General features: G+C 45.0%; 1 protein-coding gene across 1 annotated transcript; it reads left to right on the forward strand.

Annotated features, from left to right (window-relative positions):
* Positions 1 to 3,885: 3,885 nt before the first annotated feature.
* Positions 3,886 to 23,641, forward strand: C8A (complement C8 alpha chain). The gene is made up of 11 exons (XM_030031993.2): positions 3,886 to 4,131; positions 6,103 to 6,199; positions 7,169 to 7,313; positions 8,484 to 8,628; positions 10,194 to 10,383; positions 11,879 to 12,079; positions 13,385 to 13,625; positions 17,661 to 17,789; positions 18,488 to 18,645; positions 20,800 to 21,022; positions 23,028 to 23,641. The coding sequence occupies exons 1-11, from the start codon at positions 4,013 to 4,015 to the stop codon at positions 23,177 to 23,179; spliced, it is 1,800 nt and encodes a 599-aa protein (XP_029887853.1). The 5' UTR covers positions 3,886 to 4,012; the 3' UTR covers positions 23,180 to 23,641.

The following is a 23,641-nucleotide window of genomic DNA, read 5'->3' on the forward strand; positions in this document are numbered from 1 at the left end:
ATCTGTGGTCGTTTTCTGGTCCTTAGGTGGACCTTTTCCACAGCTCTCTGCAGCCACTGGGTTCAGTCACTGGGACGTGTGCCCCACGCACATAAATGACACGTAGCTTTGTTGGTCCTTACAATGCACCATCTCACCGTGAGCGCTCAGTGGCCGGAGAATTTAAGTTGGGGATGAAGAACAGCCGAACCTCAGGAAACGAGATGCACAACCGGTGCACAGAGGAAAAATGCGTCGGTGTTTGCAGCGACCGGTCAGCCCTGTTTTCAGGACGCAACCGCTACCTGCGGTGTGGGACCGTCACTGTGACAGTCACCCCACTGACACGGAGGATGATGACCAGGGTCAGGTACAGCTTGTGGCATCTTTTCTCCACCCTGTAGCAATGCAGCACACAAGGGCATGAGGCCTTCAAGAGTGCCGAAACATCATCCAGCGCAGAGCATCTGCTCAGCAGCATAAACTACAGCAAACTCATTACGTCTGTCTTACCCTTTTTAATGCTTCTACCCGTGTCTTCTCTTTGCTGTGCAATATAAAGCCATCTTCTCAATCTAAACCCTTCTCTTGAAGGTATCTGTGCTGGGATTTTGATTTTAGAGATGAAGACCTTGATAACCCGCTTTGTTTCCTTGGCAAAACAGAAATTATTTTACCAAGCTCCCGCGCAGAGAAAGCTCTCCAGCGCTTACAGAGAGGATGAGCTGAGAAAGCCCATGTGTGCTGTGAAAGCATGTGTGAAACGGCAAACTTTCCAAGGGCAGAGCTCCAATTGCTAGGCACAATTTCTTCATCTTGCCATATCTAACATCTCGATAACCTCTGTACATAGCAACAATCTCTATATTTCTTTAAAAAAACCCACCCTACCCCTGAATGAAAGGCTGTCTGCTCTGCACTTTTCCCCGGGGAACCACAAGGGAACAAACAGCACATGGCAGGTGTCAGTCACATCGACAGCAAGAAGCTCGGATACAACTTTGGGGGTATGGTGTATCGAGCAGAATAAAAAAGAACAGGACTATCATTAGTTGTTCGTGGTCTTCAAGTCAGGAACAAAATTCAGATTTACAGTATTGCATGAATAATGTACTACAAAAAATTATATATAGAATATTGGCATAAGAAAAGGATAATTCTTTTAAGTAACTGTATTCCCTGCAGCAAAAACCGTATGAATATACTAAATATAAAAATCTACATATAACGAAAGTACAAATGCAAATTGCTGGACAACAACAACGTTATGTTAGCTCTTGTAATATAACTTCACCCTGGAGCTAGGCTCATGTAGACAGCCACATTACTGAATGTGCTGTTCAGGTGCTATTTAAAAGATCAATGCATTCTGCAGGCAGAAATTAATTCCCCTTGTTGGGCCAAAGACATTTGAAGTGGAGACTTTCTGAAGTGGAACAAATTCCTGTACTGCTATCAGAGAGGAAAAGTGGGTGCCCAAGTTTGTTCACACTGAGTTAATCTGCCCCTGATTTTAGATACGTAAGAGTTGTAAATGAGGAGTTACGCGTCTCCTAATTAGAGCCTGGCAGTGGGGTTTTTCAGTGTTTGGGAAAAGAGCTTTGTGATGGGAATAGTCCCAAAGTGAGGACGCAAACTCCCACGCGGGGTTTGCTGCAGCGAGCTCGCTGCTCAGCCCAGCCTGCTCCCAGCCCGTATTTCCATGCCCTCGAAGAGCCCCAAGCCTTCACTTCACGGCTCGTCATCCCGAAGGTGACTGCATCCCTATCGACAGCACGGCTAGCACTGCAAGCCAGAGGTTCAGGGAGTTAATTCAGGTTTAGAGGCAAGGATCCAACACACATTTTAGACAAGTTCAATTCATAATGTTATAAATGGAACCATAACTTTTATATATATCACTTTTGGAACGTAACACCTTTGAGAAAGGTTCTTTAATTTCACCTCTAATGTGGTGTGCCTTGCTTGCCGCTTAAATCTCTCTCGCACGCCTCCCCCCCAAACGACCTCACCTATCAGTGCGAAATTGTTGTTGTGCCTGATTGCACAAACCAGCCCAGCCTTTTACCTGGGAGACGTGCCACAAATAACTTTCATTATATAGATGGGGTGTTTCTGACGCCGCTATCAGAAAAGAAAAGATATAATGCTTTGACAGTCTTGCTTAGATGCTGAGGAGGCACTTGACTGCGCAAAGCAGCCATTTATATCAAAGGATGGCAGAAGTCTGGAAGATTTGGAAGACGACGGATTTGGCAGATGGCCAGGGAGGCTCCCACCATGGGGACAGTGGGGTCCATCCCCACCAGACCTCTGTAAGCATTGCTAAAACCTTTTTATGTCGTTCTGTCTTAGCAGCAACGTGCAGAGAGGCTGTAATATCTAACAGGGAGGTGACGGTGGGGATCGCCTCAGGCCAGTTTCAATCCCCTGCTTTCTCCCAGGCAAAAGCAATTTAGGTTTAATAGTATATAAAAAAAAATTAAACCCCTTCTTTGAGTTCTTCTGGTGTAGGCAAAGAAAGGAGAAGGACTTTCTGAACTCATCTGAAGTGTGTTAGCAGGTAAGGGATTACATTAACATACTCTCGAAGGTCACAAAGAGGCAGTTTTCATTTCATTTCACTACAGAGTTTACCCATGTGCTACACTTCTTCGTGTTTAGCAAAGACGAGCCCCAGGGTCATTCTGAACTTTAATTACATTAAAATAACATGGTAAGAAGTCCTTTTATTTTGATAATTTACAATACCAGCTATTGAAATGAGCTTTGCAATTAATTTGGGAAATACACAAAGTGACGCTTCTATCCCAGTCTTTTGTGGACAGAGGACAATTGACTGTCTGCTTAATAGACGTAATAACCCAAGACCAGATTTTCCTACAATAATTACACTTTCTCTTGAATTTATTGAGGTTCAAGCTTCCAGTTGTCTGCTGGGAACACTTCATTTATGCATGAAGCATCTCAGCCCACTTACGCAGAAGACAAACCAGGGACATACAGACCCTTGTTTGAACTCAAAAGTCTCCATAGATCTCTTACTCTTTTTTTAAACTAATATCTAATGAAGTTACAGAGGAGCCCTTGGTGGGAATTTTGCAGGCTATGTGTAAGCTCGAGAAAACAGGTATGGGGCAACTCGGGCTATAGCATGACCAAATGTCTTTCCAATGGCTGTTTTTTCTTTCTGCCAATACATGAAAACTAAATGCTCTAGTCTTGTGACTATTATCTTAATAATAAATAACCCATGGTGTTCTTGCTTTCTCTAGCATTGCTTTCTTATACTTGTGCACATCCACTACTTCTGTGTTAAGATCCCAACCAGCTAAAAGCATTAGAGCCACCACTAACAGATGGGTTTGCACAGCATATGGGTAAGACACAATTTCAGATTTAGGGCGCATCTTCCTCACCCCAAATCACTTTAGAAAACAAAGATTTAGATTCTCGTGTTGCAGTGACTGTGTAGGGCCATCCAAAAGCCAGCTGATAACTCACATCAGCTTTGGAGATGGGACACTATCTTATGGGGATGGCAATGGGAAGAAGCTGAACTGACGTTTCCTTGACGTATCTGGAAGGTACGTGTTCCTCATAACACAACTTTATGATAATCTTCAATTTGCTGTACTGGGAAGCTTTTCCCTGGTCAGCAACCAGACGCACCAAAATCACTGTGGGAAATAAAATTATTTTCCTCCTCCTTCAAATTAAAAGGAGAGTGCAGGCTGGACAAGAAACACACTGCTGCAATAGGACGTGATTGACTTTAATGTGGAAACAGTTGCACAGTTTAATATATTCCCTTGCCAGAAAACTGGGAATTTGTTTCCAAAAGGGCAAAGGCCTCCTGGATGTGTCCTGATTCTCTGTGATTTGCTCTGTGCTGTTGTCAATGATTTACGACAGCGTTTTGGAGTCCGGTGGGCTCCGTGCTCCTTCTAGCAGTGCTTGCCCCACGGCATCCTGAAGCCTAAAGCTTTTGTTTGCAGCAGATCTATAGCAAACATTTACATATGGAGAAACAATGCGGTGGAGCCTGTGTCAGCTTTGTCCTTTGATTCTGTCTATATGCTCGCTGGCTTTAACGGCACGTCAGGCCACGGCGACAGCACGCAGGGAGCTCGAGGCACTGCCTTCCCAGAGGTAAGACCGTTCCCCCCCCCAACTTTACATATAGAAATTACGGGCAAGTCAGTCAGCCCATCAATTTTGTCCTGACTTGAGGCATGTGCACACTGTGCTCTCTGTAAACAGCTACCACGAAAAAAAAATGTTGGCAGTTGTCCAAAGCCCAAGCTAGGCATCGTAATTCCTTCTTATATGAACTGTTTGCACAATGGTTTTTCTTTTACAGATGACTATTAAGCCTTCTTAAACTTCCTTACTAAAATTACCATACTGGGTTTGGGTACTTAAAATGAATTCCCTATACAGGATGATTTACGAGTGAATATTTTTCATATTCTATTTCATTATAATAATTTTTGCATTTGACAATGTAAAGTTAACAAGTGTGTGTGAATAACCCAATTTTCAATCTAAGCCAGATCCTCATACCTCAATTTTTTTCCCTGAACAATATTATTAACCTATACGAGTGTCACTTAGGCTTTGAAGGAAGGGAATAAACAAGTTACTTTCTTTCTAAAGCTATAGTATCATGATAGGAAAATGGTTGGATTTTTTTTTCTACAGCTATTAATTTCAGGCTTGTTCTAAAGGCAAATATGATTTAGAAGGATCAAAAAAAAGGTATCGGTGATAATTGGAACACGGAGACAAGGAGAAGGTGGAAAGGAAAAAAAATGTGGTAGTGATACACTTAATTATGAAGGCTTATTCCGATAATCCCTTTTGAAAATGAACAAAGACGAGATTTTTGATGTTTGATGAACTTATCAAACAAGGCAGAATAATGAAGAGGTAAATGTAAAATCCAATCGAAGGTGAGCCAATTAAATACTTTGTGAAGTGCTGAAGGATACAGCCCACAAATCCTCCTGTCAGAGCAAAAAAGCATCAATACATGCGCGTCCTCCCGCTCCGTGTTTGTCTGCAGTCTCCTGTAGTTTTCCTGGAGACACGGTGGGTTTTTATCTCACACACTGATCCGCATCCACGGGCTCCCTTGCTGAGCCGTTGTGGCTTTCATTTAGTAAGTCTCTCTTCTATAGCCTCTGATGAATCTCCAATGTGCTCCGTACCTCTGCTAATTATCAATATTTCTCTTTGGACTGCAGTTTAGTAAGTAAAACAGACTGCTCATTAGTTAATCACCAAAATAATAAAAATAATGTCTTGGCTCAGAATAACCCCTCAAAATGCTTCAAAGGCGGTGGCAAACGCAGAGTTGCATTAGCACGCCACAGATTGCTCCTCAAGACAAAGAAAGGCATTATACAAATAAAGATTGTTGGGGTAGGGACAGAAATAGAGATCGTAACGACTGGGCTGGGTAGCAAGAGAAGTATTTTCTTGCCGTTGTATAGTGATATTCAGTGTATGTGCAGAGAGTCTGATCCAAGGGCTTTCTCAGCACTCTTGGTGCAGCCATTCCCACCGCTCCACAAAGCCTGTGGGAATCATGATTTCATACTTGTCTGGAAAAATACCGACTGTGAGTTCACAACAGTGTAAAGAAAGTGAAATCAATAGATTTCAGAACAGGCCCAAGGTGATAAACATCACTACTCCTGGAGTTTGTGATGTGCTTCTAAGAAGAAAGCCAAAAAAGAAGCCTTTCCTTAAAACCTGTCTCTTCTCGACATTCCTTCTGTTTACTCAGTGTGTTTGGTCTTATATATATGGCGTACATATATTTTATTGCAATCTAGCTATCGGAAAGGGCTAGGATCTCTTGGGAGAGCAGGAAACCCAAGACAAAATCCTCAGGTCCTGTACCTGCTGCCCCTGACCAATTCTGATGGTGAAATACTTAGATGGGGCATCTCGGGTCGTACAGCCACCTCTGCTAAGGGATGCTTCCCATTTCCTCCAAAATAGATCCCTGGTGGAAAACCACACGCGCACAGATAATTTTCTCCCTGCTAGCCTCCAGCCTTCCTTAAAACGCAACTTCAAAGACCTTAGACCGCTATCTCTTCCCCTTCTTAGAAGAAGCAGCAGAGATGTTAATTTTCCGGCTCCTGTCGACTGTCAGCTGAGCCAGTGGTCAGAATGGACTGATTGCTTTCCTTGCCAAGAGAAAAAAGTAAGGCTCCACTGTAATGTATTCATTTATCTTCAGATGTGTCTGTGATGAGGATGTACACACATTAATTATATATATTATACATATTCATCATTCTGAAGCATCCAGTAAACTCATCCAAATATGATGGAGATGCTCCTCTACTAGAGAGGCTCTTACTTGCCCTGGTGTAAACTGGGGAATAAATTCGTTTAAGGCAGCAGAACAGCAAAATGCAAAATCAAGGCAAACGGTGGAAGAATCAGGCCAGAATATTTGCCCAAGACTTTCTTCCTTTTCTATCTCGGATATAATTAACTATCCCCTGATTCTTAATGCAAATATTCCAATGAAAAGAAATTAGAAGCAGCCTTCATTCATCAGCTCCTGGGTTTTTTTTTTCATTTTACATTTTTTATACCATTTTACATATGTCTTCATAATTCAATAATTTATTTTCAAATACCTGACATAATTTTGCTTTCTACTTAGTTTATATCCCTGCATTCTTTGTTCTTCTGCTTATAATCAGTAAATGATTTGGCTCTTCCCTCTTTCCTGTTTTTTTTTTTCCTTCCTAATTTGAAGAGCAGCAATTCTCATTAATAATCCATCAGAAACGTTGCAGGATCAGTGTTGTAATTAGTGTCTGTGTCCATCTGAGCCTGCTACATTCCAGGACAAAGCATGTGTAACTGGAAAAATTCCATATTATTTCCAGGGTATAAAATAGGGAAGAGATTTTTAAAAACAGTCATTCCAGCCCCCACCTAAATTCGCTTGTATGAACTTCAAGCAAATCTCCTGAGCTCCCACCCCACTTGCTGACTCTCCTTCTCCATTTATCACGTACAAAGTCTTTGGGCCACACAAAAAAATAACAATATAGATAAAAGCGATAGTTTTAATCGCTTTATAGCCTGTGGAGGTGATGTCTCTGGGGGACACAAGTTAGGTGTTGGCGGCGTTTTTCTCTCTTGTGCCGTTCAGCACCGGTACCGGAGGCTGGTGCGGCCGGCGGGGTTCGCAGGGCGGCGATGTGCGGGGCACCTCTGGGACGAGCAAGCTTGCCGTGCCGAGACGACGTGCGCTGGCCCCCCCGACTGCGGGAAGGACTTTCGGTGCGAGGAAACAGGTGGGTGAACCAGGCACGAATTCCTGCCAAAGAGGTTTTGGTGCTGGGTGGACAGACCCGGGGTGATATCAGTGCCCTGCCATGGGCAGGGCTTTGCCAACCAGCCAGCAGGATGGTGACACGGTGCAAGAGAAAGCAGGAAATTTCCCCATCTTTGTTTTTTTTCCCCACTTTTACAGAAATCTGTCCATGTTACGCTTAGATTCGGCTAGAAAAGAAGGCTGTGTGCCACGGAAAAGGTTAATTTTTCACTGGAACAAAGAGAGTAGAAATAATCTGCTCCAACTGCTGTGCTACACGCTCGCGCTCCCCTCCATGGGTACCACTGCTCCCATAACACACCACTTTCTCCCCCTGCAAGAGACATAGTTCAATCATGAATCCCACTAGCAATCTGTTGGGGTGATTTATTTATTTTTAGCCATCCCCAGCTCTGAGGATTGGGATATAATAAGGCTGTTCTCTGAAAGTTTGACTAGCCTTGACAGATTTTTGGTTTTACACAAATGGCTCAAACTCCTGTCTTGAGCATTTAATGAAAATCCTATTGAAATTTAGAAACACGCACCAGCTCTGTGACCAGCTCATCAGCTGGAGCAGGTCATCATCACTCCATTGAGGCAAGTGCAGCAGTACCAGTTCCCTCCTGCCAAGAACGTCATGTCAAGGCTTTCTCCTCACTCCCAGCAGCAAAAGCACTTTCAAGTTGCCCTTCCTGCAAACATCCACTCTTGAGCTATAATTATTGCAAGAAACTCCCCAAATACCTCCTGCAATGGGAAGAGACAAAATCGCACTTTAACCAGACAGAGCTGACTTCCCCAAGCCAAGTAGAGAAGTTATTGCTTCCTGCAGCTCCCTTCCAAAAGCATGATGATAGATAATAAAATCAGGCCAGTGAGGTGACCTCTACTTGCTTCCCATCCCATGGGAGCCCAAGGGAATGGCCAGCTTGGATTCTGAGCTGTGCTCGCTCCAGGTTGCAAAGGAAAACTCCCCCCCCCAAGAAGCTGGGAAAAGCAAGCTCCCAACGGAAGAGCACTGTGTTTAACACCCAGCGTGACTTCTTGTGGCCCCGAGATATGGGTGGAAAAGAGCACAATCAGTGCAAGCTGCCAAAAAGGTTTTCTGAAGGGTGGATGAGCGATGGCCTGTACCTGTGCGCTTTAGGTCGCTGTATTAAACGGCATCTTGTGTGCAACGGAGAGCGAGACTGCAGAGATGGGTCTGATGAGGATAACTGTGACGATGAAGCTATTGAAAGCCCTTGTGAAAATCTGTTCCCAATCCCAGGGTCTGAAAAAGCAGCCCAAGGGTGAGTAATTAATCAATAGCCGCTACTCTGACAACCAAAACTGGATTTGCATTTTCATATTGCTCTTCCTTAGTAACAGCAGTGCTCCAGGAATTGATAGGGTGCTGTACAAACCTCAAAGGAGAGCTACTGTCCCATCCGACTGTCAGTAGCAATAAGGGAGGCAGGAGGGTTCATCCCAGCTTTTATTTCAAATTCTGTCTTTAATTTACAATCTGACCTCGGTCTTTCTCAGTCACTCTGTGCTTTAGTACAGAGACGCTTTAGAGTGTCCTTTTTATACTCAAGTAAAACTATATCCCAGTTCTCCGAGTCCAGTTATGTTACAACTCTCTCCAATTGATAAAAGCAATATATTAAAGCAAACAGTAGACTTCGGAGATAGATCAATCTTGGTGGCGTTCATCCTTAAGGAGAAGATTTAATTCCAGGATTCAGGACTTCAGAGCACAGCTTCAAGGCAGAGAGCCTGAGCTCCACACGAATATATGCAAGGCAAATACACCTACCCATGAAAAATTTTACTGTATTCAGGTTCAAATTTTGGTTAGGTAATACATGGAAAAGAGGAATCCAGAACGAGTTTAAAGGCAAACTGCCTGTTGTGATGTTCTTGTTTTAAATCTTATGTTTTAACCAAGATTCTGCTTAGTTTCACTTGGAGAACGTGGGCTACATTATGAGAACGTAGTCAGCCATTAGATAACTTTCCCATCATCTCAATCCAACACTCTCTGGAGTCCGCAAGATAAATGGTTCTCTGGCCCAGGGCCTGGGAGAGTCCATCAAAAGTTTTTCAAGACATATATTAATTTTCACCAAGCACCCCATTTAATACTGCTCTCCGAAGCATTCCTCTCACAGAACACACAAAAGCAATAGCATTTACTATCTTAGTCTTAAAGATGATTCCCTGTTGTGAGGAGCAATGCTGCTGTGTAGTTTGAATAATGCTTTCACTTTGGGCCATGGAATTACAGGGAATATTAAGTAATAGGTGGGATTTTGGAGGGGAGCAGCTGTGATGGCTGGAGAGCAGGAAGAAAGAAGCGTAAGGAAATAAGAAGTGAGAGACTTGGCAAAGCACAAGCAGACTGCAAGTCTAGGGAGCATGCTAACTCCCCTGAGAAATGGGACCATTATTAAAAGGAAGGAGATGAAATTAAGATAGAAAACAATTACAGGGAATGCCAGGAAACGCTCTGTGACAGTGAGATGCATTAGGCTCATGGGGGACCTGGAGGAATTCCAGGACTTTGGGACTTTCATATCCGTACTTGCTGGGATGGACTGGACAATTTAACTGATTTCTTCCACTTCTAGCATATAAGTCCAAACCAATGTCTTGGAAATAAAATGGCTGTTTGTCTACTGTTAGCTTTGGGAAGGAGATAGCAAGGAGATAACAAACCCAACCCTTAGATTTTAGGTGCTATCCAAATTCAAAGTCAGATACCTGAGGACAGATAACTTGTAGTCCCAGGAGAACAGAAACAGTGACAGAGACGGTTGGGGAAATAAAAAGGGAGCTACGGATAACTTTCTGAACGCTACTTCTTTCCAAGATACAATATCCTAACACAGGAAGAGAGCCAGAACGTATATGATCCTAATTTTTTTGGAGGCCACTGTGAGTATGTCTACAACGGAGAGTGGCGGGAGCTAAAGTACGATGCTGCATGTGAACATCTGTACTACGGAGACGACGAGAAGTATTTCCGCAAGCCTTACAACTTTCACATATACCAATTCCTAGTAAGTACTTCGGGTGGTCAAATTTAGCAATGTTTTCCCAGCTAAAAGCCAAACTTCTTATAAAGATATTAGGTACATTTTATCATTCACTATAAGCTGTCTTTCAAGGTACCTTTCTCCAGCTGTCCCCAAGACAACAGGCAATTGTTGTTGATATAAATGCTGTTTTATGGCACATCAAGGAACTAATGTGCTTTATCACCCAGGCATCGCCACTGCTTACTCTGGCCTAGTCAGAGCCCAGAGAAATGGGTTTTCTCTAAATTCTGCTATTAATGAGCTGTAGAGCTCGCACAAGCCACTTGCCTCTCTAGGGATGAAGCTGGCCATGTGTAAAATGGGAACAATGCTACCGGTTCAATCTCTGAAAGCATTTTAAGTCTATGGTATGACTACAAGGGACATAAATCCAAATTCTGAGTGAGACAGAGATCCTGAAAGCCATCACCACGTATCACAATGCCTGTACTCCGGGGGATCACATCTAATGTTGGAGACTGAACTAAGTAGAGCAAGGATTCAGCCTGGGTCTCCCACATCGTAAGCAGGTGCCTTGGCCACACTGTTAAACATCTATCACGCTTTTTGACATGAATGAATAAAACCACGTTATTCCAGGGGAATATTACAGCCACAGGCTCAATGCAAATGGCTTTCACGTCCTCCTAGCAGGCAGAGTCTCCTGTGCCCCTGAGTCCCCAGTTTGAACCCAGACAGACCCACCACACGGACCACGTTTTCTTCTCCCCCTTACCTGCTGCTAGCGGTGGAAGGACATCTGCACCAAGCTCCACTTGAGCAGGCTCCATATGCATCTTCACTTAGGAGCGTCTACCTGCTGGGGTCTGGGAAGTCACTCACAATGACGTGAGATGGTTTTTTTCAGTGTTGGTAATTTACCTGGCTTTTTATCGAGATGGCAAATGGCACAGCCTGGATTCGGCAAGGCTGCCCAATTCCACGTGCCAGCAAAGTAGAGCTGTCAAGGAAAAGGTCACTTCTCTAAACCACAGGCAAAACAACGTTTGTTTTCTAGCGTTGCCATCGCAAGTAGCTGGATCACTGCTGCTGAATTTTTTCCTAAATAAATTAATCCAGAAGCAGACTGGAGAGAAGAAATTCAGCCCAAATCATTAGGATTTGGCAGAGCTGTAAGGAACTGGAAGGAGGGTTTTATAATGGGAAGTGTCAAGCTAGCTTAATAGGTACCATTACCAGCTCTGGCTGTAATGGTACTGCTTTGAGTGGCTAAACACAAACCTTTCCCCTGCCTGGAGATGGATAAAGCAAAACGCATGGCTCTATCCACATTTTTCACATATTTCCAAATGAAACGGCACATGACAATTCTTTATTCCACATTCATTGAAGTCAATGTCAGTGCTGTCAGGAGCATCATGGGCTTCAACAGAGGCACCATCAGCTCCTTAAAGAAACAGAGATTAAAAAGGAAGGGAAGTACCTGAAAAATTAATGTCTGCTCCTTTCACTTTAGGCTCATGCTGATTCTGGATTCACTTTTGAGTTTTACGATGATTCAAAGGATCTGCTTGATGCCCTTAAAAGTGATAAAACCAGAACAACAGGCTTTACCATTGGAATTATTCCTGAAAAATCAGATGTCCAGTTAAACCTGGGCTTCACTTTATCAGGTGGCAAAGGATCCCTGAAGAATTTCACGCAATACACTGCAAAGGTAAAAAAAAAAAACACCGGTGATGCACACACTCCAGTCGTGTCATCTGTGCATCGCATGGTCTGGCTCTAACTTATGTCAGTTTATTCTCTCAATTGCATTTTTTAACACATAGTAATTGTACCTTAATTTGTTCATGTAATTGCAAATGTATGATCGTTAGTAATCCTGTTTGTTGTTCTTATTATGTTTTAGCAAACAGGGAGTGGGAATAAAATTGAATTACGAAGTACCACAACACATGTCATCTCACCCCACCCTGTTTCATGGCTACATTAAGCACATAAATAAAAAAATGCTTAAAGTGACGATGAGGGAGGAGGAAATATCAAGATGTTGATCAAAACAGTTGTCCTCAGGGAACGATCTCTGGTAGCAAATATATCTTGTTCAAATTAATACAAGCTGCCTTATGATGGGGAAATATGCTACTTTTTATGGGAGGTTAAAATACCGCACTGAAAAAAGAGTACCCGGTAATAGGGTGTATTTCTCACAGTGGGTTTTCATCACGGACTAGCTGTGACGACCTCTTTCCAATCTAATAACACAAGTGCTGGTATTTCCCACATTTACCGTGCCCCGTCTCCACTTCTCTCGTGGCTGCTGACAGAAAACAATAAAGAAGAATTACTTTGATGGTGTTCTGACTTAAAATGCCCTTAAAAGCTGTTTCAAATGGGCACCATTATAGTATTTACTGTGCCCTTGTCTAGACTCACACGATGTTTGCAGCTAAACGATGATCAATTATCGGAGGAATCATTTAAAGGGCTGTTCTGGTTGCACTGGCGCCTTGTCCGAGGCAATGGCTAATCCAGAAGAGGAGTTGTGGATCTGGTGGTATATCCAGGAAATATCCAGGAAATCCTCCCCCCGGCAGCACCTTCCTGGCAGGGGTATTCTCCCACTGCCCGGCTGGGCTGCGCTTGCCCTGAGCCCTTGTCCTGCATCGCTGGTCAAGGCTGTGAAAAAAGCAAAAGGGAATAAACAGTATGGAAAGGAAACCAGAAAAAAGAAATAGCAGAAATGGAGGGTGGAGGGGAATCACGTGGAGCCTGATTCTGATTGTATTCACACATCAGTAAAAAGCCCATAGCATCCAAACCCATGGCACACAAGAAAGAGACACTTAAAAAAAGAATCACCAGCGATTTAATTTAAACATGGGCTTGTTTTCATGCTTTCAACACACACTGATAATCAGAGATCCAGGCTTTCCTCTGCAAACCTAAAGACTAGAAATTACTTTTTTTTTTTTTAAAATGAATGTTGAGTGGCAGCTCCTCTTTTCTTTACCTGCAGGAGGTTGCATTCATTAGAGGTGTGACGAAGGTGCAGACAGCCCGTTTCAAGATGAGAAGGGACAACATTGTTTTGGATGAAGATGTGCTGCTGTCCCTGCAGGAGCTTCCGGACACCTACAACTACGGCATGTATGCCAAATTCATCAACGACTACGGCACCCATTTCATGACATCCGGCACTATGGGAGGCATCTTTGAGTACATCCTTGTCATTAACAAGGAGGAAATGAGAAGAAAAGGTTAGAAAATATTCTCTGTTCACAACTTTCTGCTCTAAACCAGGCATTTCCAACCTGGTGACCGTGGGGTGGGTCCAGTCCACCAGAATAATTCATCTGGCTCTGTCTGGTCCCCACAGTCATCATCTCCCCGGGCCCTGGGAGGGTGGGTGCTCATCAGCACCTCTTTGCTGAGCTGGCTGGTATGTCCCATCACGTGATAGATGCATACTCGTCACAAGCCCAAAAATGCACAGTGGGGATGGCGTAGGGGTATCCACATGCACTACTGGCCGCATAGCAGGGGATAAGCCCGAGTGTCACAAAATGTGCTTCCTGATCTAATTTCAGAAGAATCTGAGTGAGATTTTGGTAGTTTGGGAAGGAACCTGACCATCTTTTTCTCCCTTTCTTTCAGTGTCACTTGTTAGACTTCTCTAAACTTCTCCTATTTCTTATAGTCTTTGTTCTGGCCATTCTCGTGAATGCTCAAGGACTGCAAACTCATCCAGAGTAAAGAAAGATAGCGCCCTCACGGTTTAGCGTCCTAATAGTGAGGGTTTCAATTTTCTGTAAAAGAAAATAATGCATCGCACTTGGCAACGCCTCTGCCACTTTACTCTGGTTAGTGTCATATCTGAAGACTAACAGACCTCTGTTAGCTCCAGTTCTCAACAAATTAGAGTGTATGAGGCTGGAGAGCCATACCTCTAAATCTAAGTTACATAAAATATCCACTGCAAATGTCTAGAGCACAAGAATAGCCATTACCAGCGAGCCAAAGCATAACATTTTTCCTAATCAAAAACATAAGATGCAGAACAATAATATGGTACTTTAGCACACTAAGTGGATTGTCAACTTTTGCAAAGGTGTTGACAATGCAATAGATCCCACTTCCCTGAAGGACCATCACCCCGCTCTGCTGAGGGTAACACTGCCTTGGTAACTCCAGGCTGGACATTTATGCAAAAGAAAATTGTGATCTTGGACAACAGGTCCATATTGCTGCAGTTGGTGCAAATTGCTGTAATTCCTTTAATTCCATTAATTTCCATGGTTCTGCCCCAAATTCTGCCTCTGTTCTGAAATGATTTGGTACCATCAGCACTAGGATAACTATGCACTCCATACTGACTGTTAAATATGTCAATTTTTCCACGAGAAATTACCGATTGAGAGAATTTTCATCAAGTTCCTGAACTACTAATGTTTGGAAACACCATGCCTCTTCAAATCATTTCTTCACTTTGAAGAGTGAGTGATATAGAAGTGAACAAGATTTTGGCAAGCAAGTCTTCAGGAAGCAGACTGCCAATTTTAGAGGAAGAATGCATCAAGAGCATGTGGAGGAAGGCTATTATTTTGCTTTATCTTGTGCTTGCTGTGTATATAAGGAAGAGATTTACTGCTACGAGATGCCTTATCTTAGGAAAGAAGGATGTTGAAGTTCAGCAAAAGACAAAAATGTACCCCAGTAGACATGTAATTTTCATTCTAATGTAGCACGCTTCTGTAATTTTCACCTAACCCAGACTCTGCTAGAAAGTCCACATTTACCAAGTCAGCAGTGCTCTACGTCACACAACGTAGACCCAGAAGGACCCACCTGCAGTGGCTGATATGTCACTGTCTAAAAGCATTTACTAAAAACCCCTGCTTTTTCTAATGGCGATCACAGCCATGCTTGAAGGCTGTGTTTGCAAGAGGATTATCCGCCTTCCCTGAGGAATGATCAGGATCAGGATATAAGCACTCACGTCTTAAAATTAGAGCTTCAGAAGATGAATTTGAAGCTCTGCAGATGCCTGGTGATGTACCGCTGAGTCCCCACAGGGCTGAGTGGCAGGGCATCTGCTTTCGATCAACCGCTGCATCCTGAGAGGCCACCTAGCCCATGAGGCTGCGGGTTAAATGCTCTGGAAGAGAAAATACTCCTTTTTTCTAGGCCAGTGACTAAAGCACATGCCCAGGAAAAAGATCCCTAGGCTGAGTCCTCCCTAAATGAGACAGCTTGGGTGGTCACTGAGCTTCTAGCTAGGCATAGGCATGAGCTGGACTTTAAGCATCTAGGAACCCTGAATTTTGATAACGAAGTCACCTTCTGGGTTTAGCTACCCAGGATGAGACCACAACTCGCTGGTGCGGAGCTTAGGACTGCAGTTTTGCTGCCAGACCCATTTCTAGCTTTCAGCCTGCAAGGGCTTGTATGGATGTGGTCATGAGTGAAATAAATACGTATGTCAGAACAAGGTCCCTTGTTGCTCCGCCATCAATATTTTTCATTACTTGTTTTTAAAATAGATTGTTATGGTTCTATTATTTAGCAGAAAACAGTATAATGTGTTCACACATTACAAGAACATTTATGGGAGAAACATTATGCACAGAGTAAATTAAAAAGAGTCTTCATATATTCTGATTAATTCCAAATGCAGCAGTAAATCTTATCACTCGAGCACATTTAACTATCGCAAATTATATCATATAAAAAACCTATCAGGGCTCCCCCCTCAAGTGCCAATATTTTCTATGACCACCCTCTCGCAATGATAACCACTTTTCATTTATCAAGAACCGATCTTGCTGCAACCAATAGCGAATTGTATTGACAGACCCTCGCTGAACATAATTACTCAACAGGAACCATGGCGAATCAATTAATCAGGGTGTTCCTCAAGTTTAATTTTATGGCACTCCAACACCAAGATAAGCAATCACTCATGTTGCTTTGGGTGAATGAACTTTACCCACTGTGTTTACAACTGTTGAACAGTTTAGTAGAAGTAATTGAGTGCTACACATTTAATCTTTCTCAAGGGCCCAGTTTTGCAATGGGATGTAATTCCCCCTGAAGTCTTGAGCATGCTTCAGCTCTCACCAGTTTGAATCCAGGACTCGCAGCCCCTTTCGCAGGATGCTGAGCACCTCCGCCGCTCGGGACCCACCAAGCCAACAAGCCCATCCGTGCCCCGCGCCGCTCCAGCGAGCCTCTCCCGCAGGGTGTGCAGAAGGGAGCAAAACCGGAGCGACGGGTGTTTTACCAGTATTTTAAACCCAGGCAAGACAAGCCACTGCTCCCCGGGGCTGGGGTGAGGCAGTTCAGCAGACAACGCTCTGGGCTGGGGTTCGGCCGGAGGTTCAATCTTGAGACCATTAAGCCCCGAGGCACAAATCCCGCTGACCCCTGTGCCTCCCTTTCAACGCCGTGGTATTGACTGCTGGGCTGCTTTGTAAAACACTTTAAGGTCCTCTGACAAAAAGAGCAATATAAAAGTTACCTATTACTTACAATACCCGTATTTATTGAAATCAATGGATTTTTTAACTATTAAAGAAGACAGCCTTATATTTGCGGTACACTGAAGTGTGTACATAAAACCAGGCTGTATGAAATATGCGCATTGCTTACCTTGGTGAAACCACCTCATTAGTTCCCTTCTCCCCTCTGCAGTCGCTTCATGGGTCTCCAGTTACATATTTTCATGATGTATGTGGCGGTGCTGGCAGCAGCAGCTCAGCAGCAGGTAGTAAGGCTTTGGCAGCTCTCAGCAGACAGACCTTTTGCAAGTTGCTACTTAAGATGCTACTTAAGCTACTAATACATGGGTCAGATCCTGAGTTTAGGAAAATTAGCGAGGATCTATTGATTCCTGCTGCTGTTCCCAGCTTTACACTAGTTATGAGTTAGTCTGTAAAAAAAAAAAAAACATCGTCTTTTTAAATAAATAGACCAAAGAAGGAAATAAATTACTGAAGCCTTATGTTAAGATTTTTACTTCCTTCTAATACTTTCTAAGGAAATAACTTTTACAGTAAGGACATTTCCCTATTCACCTATTATGCGATAGGCCCAATATACCCCAATAAAATATTGGCTTTTCCACTGCAAGTCTAAAGGCTGTCCTCTGTCCGGAATAGCTCTTGACTTTGAAAAACAGGCCATACAAATAACGGAATGTTTTCTTTGTTGATAAAAAAAAACCAAGTAGGAAAATGAACATCCTTCTACTCAGATGAGTCACTGATTTTACCGGTTTCCCTTCTGTTTTGCAGACATCAGCGCTGAAGAGATAAGTGCCTGTATTGGCTACTCAATTGGCCTCACAGTCAGTGAGAGTAAATTACATTTGGAAGCACCTGTGTCATCCTCTTCCTGTGCGAAGAGAGGATTTCTGAAAACTGGTATGATAGTAGGGCAGATGTCTGTTAAGGCATCTCGCGTCACTTCTTTTGATCACTTGGGCATGAAGATTCAAGTAGGGTCACCAGAGAAGGGAGCTCTGGTGCCATCCCCAGCCGTGGCTCAGGCCCAGTCGTGGGACCAACGCGACTTTGGGTCCAAGTCTCCAGGAGCACTGACTGCTCTTGAAAGAGCAGGAATTAAGGCAGCAATACCTGGATTAGAAACACGCGTTTCTAATAGAGGCAGCGGCGTGGCTGGAAGGCCGCAGCCCCCATAGCCACGACAGACTGGGCATGGATGGCAAGGGCAACGTGGCAACTATTAAAGTCAAAACTGACTATAAAAAGTACTCAAAGAGGCTAGGAAGCCCCAGATTTGTAAATCACTTAACCGGCTACAGACAGCGTGATCTACCGCGCACGTGCTAACTAGAAACCAAGGCTGGAGGCGTGCAGGCTCTTCAGGTCTTACCAGCTTAGAGCATTTGGGATGCTCAACTTGTCACCGCCTGCCTTGTGATAACGTGGCAGGGCTCACCCCGCGAGCGGGGGACGCTGAGCTGCCATCGATTTGAGAGGCAGCATCAGTGCCGCTCACTGACAGCCCCTTGCACGATTGATCTCGCCTCCATTAAGCAGTTTCTAGTATATGTGTGGAAGCGGTAACTAAATAATATGGGTGTAATTCAACTTTTCAGATGCTGAGAGCAACAGTGCAGTTGTGGAAGATATTATTCCCCGGATTAGAGGTGGAGATACCAGTTACAGCGGAGGGCTCTTAAACAGTTGGGATGGCAATATGTATCGTCACTGGGGAAGGTCATTAAAATATAATCCTGCTGTTATTGATTTTGAGGTAAGGCTTTTCTGCAGTTGAAGAAACTCTGCTGCTATAAGGAATGAAAGTGTAGTCGAGCAGATCATTTCGTATTTTTATTGTGATCCCATCACAGAACAAGATTAAATGTAATGGGCCACTGATCTGGTAACCTCTTATTCATTTCACAATGGGGAGTACATCTCCCACCGACTGCATCCGCAGGGAGATGGACAAGGAGCTTAATGCTGGATTAGTGCCGAGTTAAGTTTTTGATGTGTCCCCAAACAGCTTCCCGATGAATGGCTCTCCGCGGTCGCATTCATCCCTATTATTCTCCCCGACGCTGTCCGCCCTCCCGTATAAGCAGGGGACTCGCAAGGGGCTGGGGAAGGAGTCTTGCCTCCCCAGCAAAGGCTCTGCGTAGACCCCCCCTGCTTTTCACCTGCTTCAGAGCCGCAGTGGCTACGCCTAACCTCTGCAGACCGTGATGGGTATAGCTGTGAGCGCTTCCCGGAGTTTTTAGAGCAGGGCGATCCTGGCTGCTTTGTCAGGTGGGTCCTGTCTTTCGCCATGCTCTGAAAAGAGGGTCCGTGGCCAGAAAAATCAGCCAAGCTCTACTCCCTTCTGTTTTATCGGATGCCCCATAAAATGGAAAGATCACTGAAGCATCCTACAGGGCTTCAGAGATGGGGAGGAGATGGCTGCAAGCAGAGGGGATGGAAAGGGAGAGAGAAGAGCAACCCTACGAACAAATAATCCAGAGCCAGAGACCGCAGGGGCGTGAGGAGGTGAGCACACCTCCTCGGCTGCGGTCAGGAGTACCACATCTACCCCGAGATGCTACGGTCGCTGGTCTGCTCTGGGAGTGCAGCTGTGGGGTGTTGGGGAAGGAGCTCAGTCACGGCAGGGACACGCTGCCACTCCATCCCTCTCATCTTCACTTGAAAGCACACCTGCTCCTGGCTCTGACACAGGGTGGGAGAAGGGAAAATGGAAGCAGGAATTAGCTACGTTATTGGTAGGGCAAGAAAGAATCTGCAAACCTTCCTGGGCAGCACCCTGGCAGCAGAAAGCCCTGATAAGATAGAAGCGTGCCAGCTGCAGGTTATTCACCTTTCTGCACAAGTTCCCATCAATTCAGGGCAAAACTGATTGCAATTTTCCAGTAAACCATGCGCTGACCTCTCTGTTGGCTGTTCCGGAGCTCAGCAGTCACTGTGCAACCAGAGCTGCTGATAAGTGCTCATGTCCACTTCAGCAGTTCTTATCTGCAGCTCCCTCTCGTTTGTTAAACAGGCTTGTGCAAATTTGTCTAAGAGCTCTTCCCAAAACTTGGCTGATCCTCCCCACGAATCGCTCTCAGTGCACCTTGTGCAATGAGACGATGCCCAGATCTTCTCTGGGACTGGTTTCCACTGATTCCCAGCCAAGACATGCAGCATTCGCACAGATGCATGGATGGATAACTGTAAACACGTGTCCTCAAACCAGCCCTGAGCTTTTAGCTTTAATATTCAGTTGAACGTTAATATTCAGTTGGGCAAGTTATAATTACAGTTGCCCAAACTGGACTATTTTTGCTGAATGGTATATAGGAACTGGATTTTGCTACTGGAAATATTATGAGCATGTCATATTCTCAAAACTGTAGATGGCACAACATTATTTCACTGCATCAAAGGGCAAAAAGTAGGTAGGTAAAATTCTCCACGGTCAGCATTTACTGGATGGCTCACAATCTGGTCACCATTAAGTGACCAGGTTAAGTTTTTGATGATACCCACCATCCAAAGCTCTTACCAAAACATTTTTGTTCAAAAAGGCAAAAAGCATGCAAGAATCCCTGAGATCATGACAGCGCTAAGAAATCAGTCAAAAAATGGGCTTACTGGGGTGTTTTAATTTATCATTTGAATCCACACTGAAACTCCAAAGCACGGCCAGAAAAGCCAATCCCACGCAAACCTGTAAGATGAGGAATGTTTTGGAACGGTGGTTTCTCACTGGGGCCCATCAGTCGTGGTAACACATTTGCATGATGTACATGGAGCTGTCGAGAAAGACAAATGAGTTTTTTCTGAGCCCTGAGTTTATCCAGCAATGTCACAGCTCTCTGACTGCGGTGTGGTAGCATCCCAGTTGATGCCCAGCTGAAATTGTCTCCATGCTATTCATCTCCATCCTACGCAGCTGCAGCCCATCCACGAAATTCTCCGCAGAAGCAACCTTGGCAACGTGGAAACCAAACGGCAAAATCTGAAACGGGCTTTGGACGATTATTTGTTGGAGTTCCACGCCTGCCGCTGCGGACCGTGCCAGAACAACGGTGAACCCATTTTGGTGGGAGACACGTGTTTCTGCCAGTGTCGACCAGGTTACGGAGGTGCTGCCTGTGAGCAGACGAAGCGCCGAGGTAAGACCCCGGCGTGTACCTGCAGCAGGGGAGGGTGAAAAGGCAGCAAAGGGACAGGGTTTTCCTCTCCACGTGGTTAACCAACAGCTCTTTGCATCCACGCATCAATCAAGCCTTCGCTTCTGTGTCGCTTTTGTTGCGACGCCATCCTAAGCAGCCCTGCAAGAGACTTAAATTAGCAGCTCGGGTGATTATGATAAAGAAATTAGTGGAAATGAGGATGTGTTTAATAGCTGGAGATTTACTGATGTTGTAAAGAGCTGGGGTGTGGTGGCAGCCCCCTGGCAAAGCCTGGCTGCCCACATTGCCCACCGAGGGGTGGGTTCTGCCTGCCTGTGGTGCTCTACGGACACAGCTCGTTACTGTAAACGAGACCTCACCTGGTCCTCACTGACCGGCACGTCACATTCTTGGGATGGCGATTCTCCGGAGCGCTTGCGGCATCCCGCTAAGGATGCCTGCTACAAGAGTGAGAGCAGAGACCTCGACAGGCAGGGAGGGACGGCAGGCTGAAAGGGTCAGGTTAAATGATGGGGAAGTGGTGCTCAAGCAGTATGCCACTAAAAATGCTGTTTTAGTAAAAAATTGCCACGTTGCCAGATTCCCTGCCCCGCCACCCCCGCCATAGGGAAATATTTTAACTAGAGGGAAGTATCTATTTTGGGAGAGAAAAAAATGTGTTTTTCCAAAGTGACAGGCTTTTATTTATGTTTTCTTTATCACTTTATATACTATCCTAAAAAATCAAATGGGTGGCAAAAAAAGCCAACTTTGGAACATAATCCTTTATTTCAAAAAATGTCACAGTTCTTTCTGGATATTTTTGTCCTGATTTGTGATGACAAAAAAAATCCAAATCTCAACACATGAAGCTGGCAGAAAAATCTGTCTTCAGAGCAGTTCCACCAGGCAACGCTCCAGGCCTTCAACTGTGTGCTCATAACTAGGGTCTCACCGCTGGAAAATCAAAGCTGTGATGAGATAAGGAGTTAGAGCAGAGCTGGGTAGACGGTTTATGAAGCTGAACTCAAAAGCATTGCTTCAGTGACTGAAAAGTGGGTTTCTTTAAAAATCTCAGGTTCTTCGAGTTGCCTCCAAATCCAAGGAATCTGCTTTAAATGAGGAGCTTGGAAAGGTCAGGACCTGGCCCCAAAGCAACCCACTGAACTGGCCAGCCCCTGTGCTCCCTGTCTTCAGCAACAGTGGGGACAGACACACTTCCAACTCATGGGCAATTTTTAGTTTCAAATTCTGAGTTCCAAAACTCATTTAAGACTAAAACCCGTTTTTTTTTAAAGCACCACGTTTCAGCAAACGGGAAACCCAGCTTTCCACCCAGCACTAAGTAAGAGCACACACATCCATTTGTGCTGTCTGGATTAATAAAGTGCCCAAGCCAGGCATGAAGGCCAGTTGAGTAAATAAAAAACGACAGTAAATGACAGCCATCAAGCATTCCCATCATTCAGGAGCGCTGCCATAATCCATAGTATCGAACGCTCCTGACAACTCAGTCTGTACTGTAATGAAAAAGCCTTGAAATGACCCATCTCCAAAGGAACGGGCAGACTTTTCAGAACACCTCCACGATGGTAGGAGACTTTTGTCCCCTGCCTTGCTCGGAGGGGAGAAAGTTAGTGCAGGGAGAGCTGTCAGCTGCCCTTTGGGAAAGGAAAGCCAAGCCGTAGCCTTTTGAACGAGCAGAGAAGGAAAAAGAAACAGCTATTGGTGTCTGAAGAATGTGATGCTGCTTCATCTCCCCTGGCTTCAAAGCACCTTGATCTCAACAGCCGTCTGCGTGCTGGTCACGGCTGGGACGGACCAGCTTGTCCCGCTCGCAGCAGAGGTTACAGCCAGAGCCGAAGTCACAAACCGCTGGTGGCATTCAGCTCAACCTCCCTCTCCTGCTCCTACCCAAAGTACGCCGCTGCAGTCAGGCCCTATGTAGCACTTCAGACCCGAATACTTTTTTTTTTCCCCCCCTCTTTTTTTAACACGTTTACAGGCGGCGAGACGAACGGGCGCTGGAGCTGCTGGTCCCCCTGGGCTCCCTGCCAGTCGGGCAGAACGCGGCGCAGCCGGCAGTGCACCAACCCGGCCCCGCAGCGCGGCGCGGAGCCCTGCGCGGGGAGGGACCTGCAGAGCAAAGCCTGCTAAGAACCCACGCGACGGCACCGCTCCCCACGGGTACGTGGTCGAGAGCCGTTTGGAGCCTGCGCCAGGCTAAAAATACTCCGGGCGTAATCCTGCAACGGAATGACGCTGGGGAGAAATAATCGTGAAGCATTGCATTTCCATGCCCGTGGAGACGTGCTGGATTCGCTGTATAAAACCCGACCCCTGTCCAGAGCAATTCCTCCGGCTGATTGAACGCACGCCTGGCTGTCCCCTCGCCCCCACACCGCGAGACGAGATGGGAGCCCCACCAGTTCACAGCGGCACGGCTGCGATACGGGAGACGGTGGAGAATCCACACGCATGGCTTTGCTGCTGGGTGACCATGGGGCTATAACGCGTCACAGAATAAATTTACTAAAAGTGTTTACGTAAGTAAGCTTGACTCGCAGAAATTTTTATATTTGCCTTTGGAAAACACATTAAAAGCTCATGATCCTTGCA

The sequence above is a fragment of the Aquila chrysaetos genome, chromosome 12, assembly GCF_900496995.4.
Source record: "Aquila chrysaetos chrysaetos chromosome 12, bAquChr1.4, whole genome shotgun sequence".
NCBI lineage: Eukaryota > Metazoa > Chordata > Aves > Accipitriformes > Accipitridae > Aquila > Aquila chrysaetos.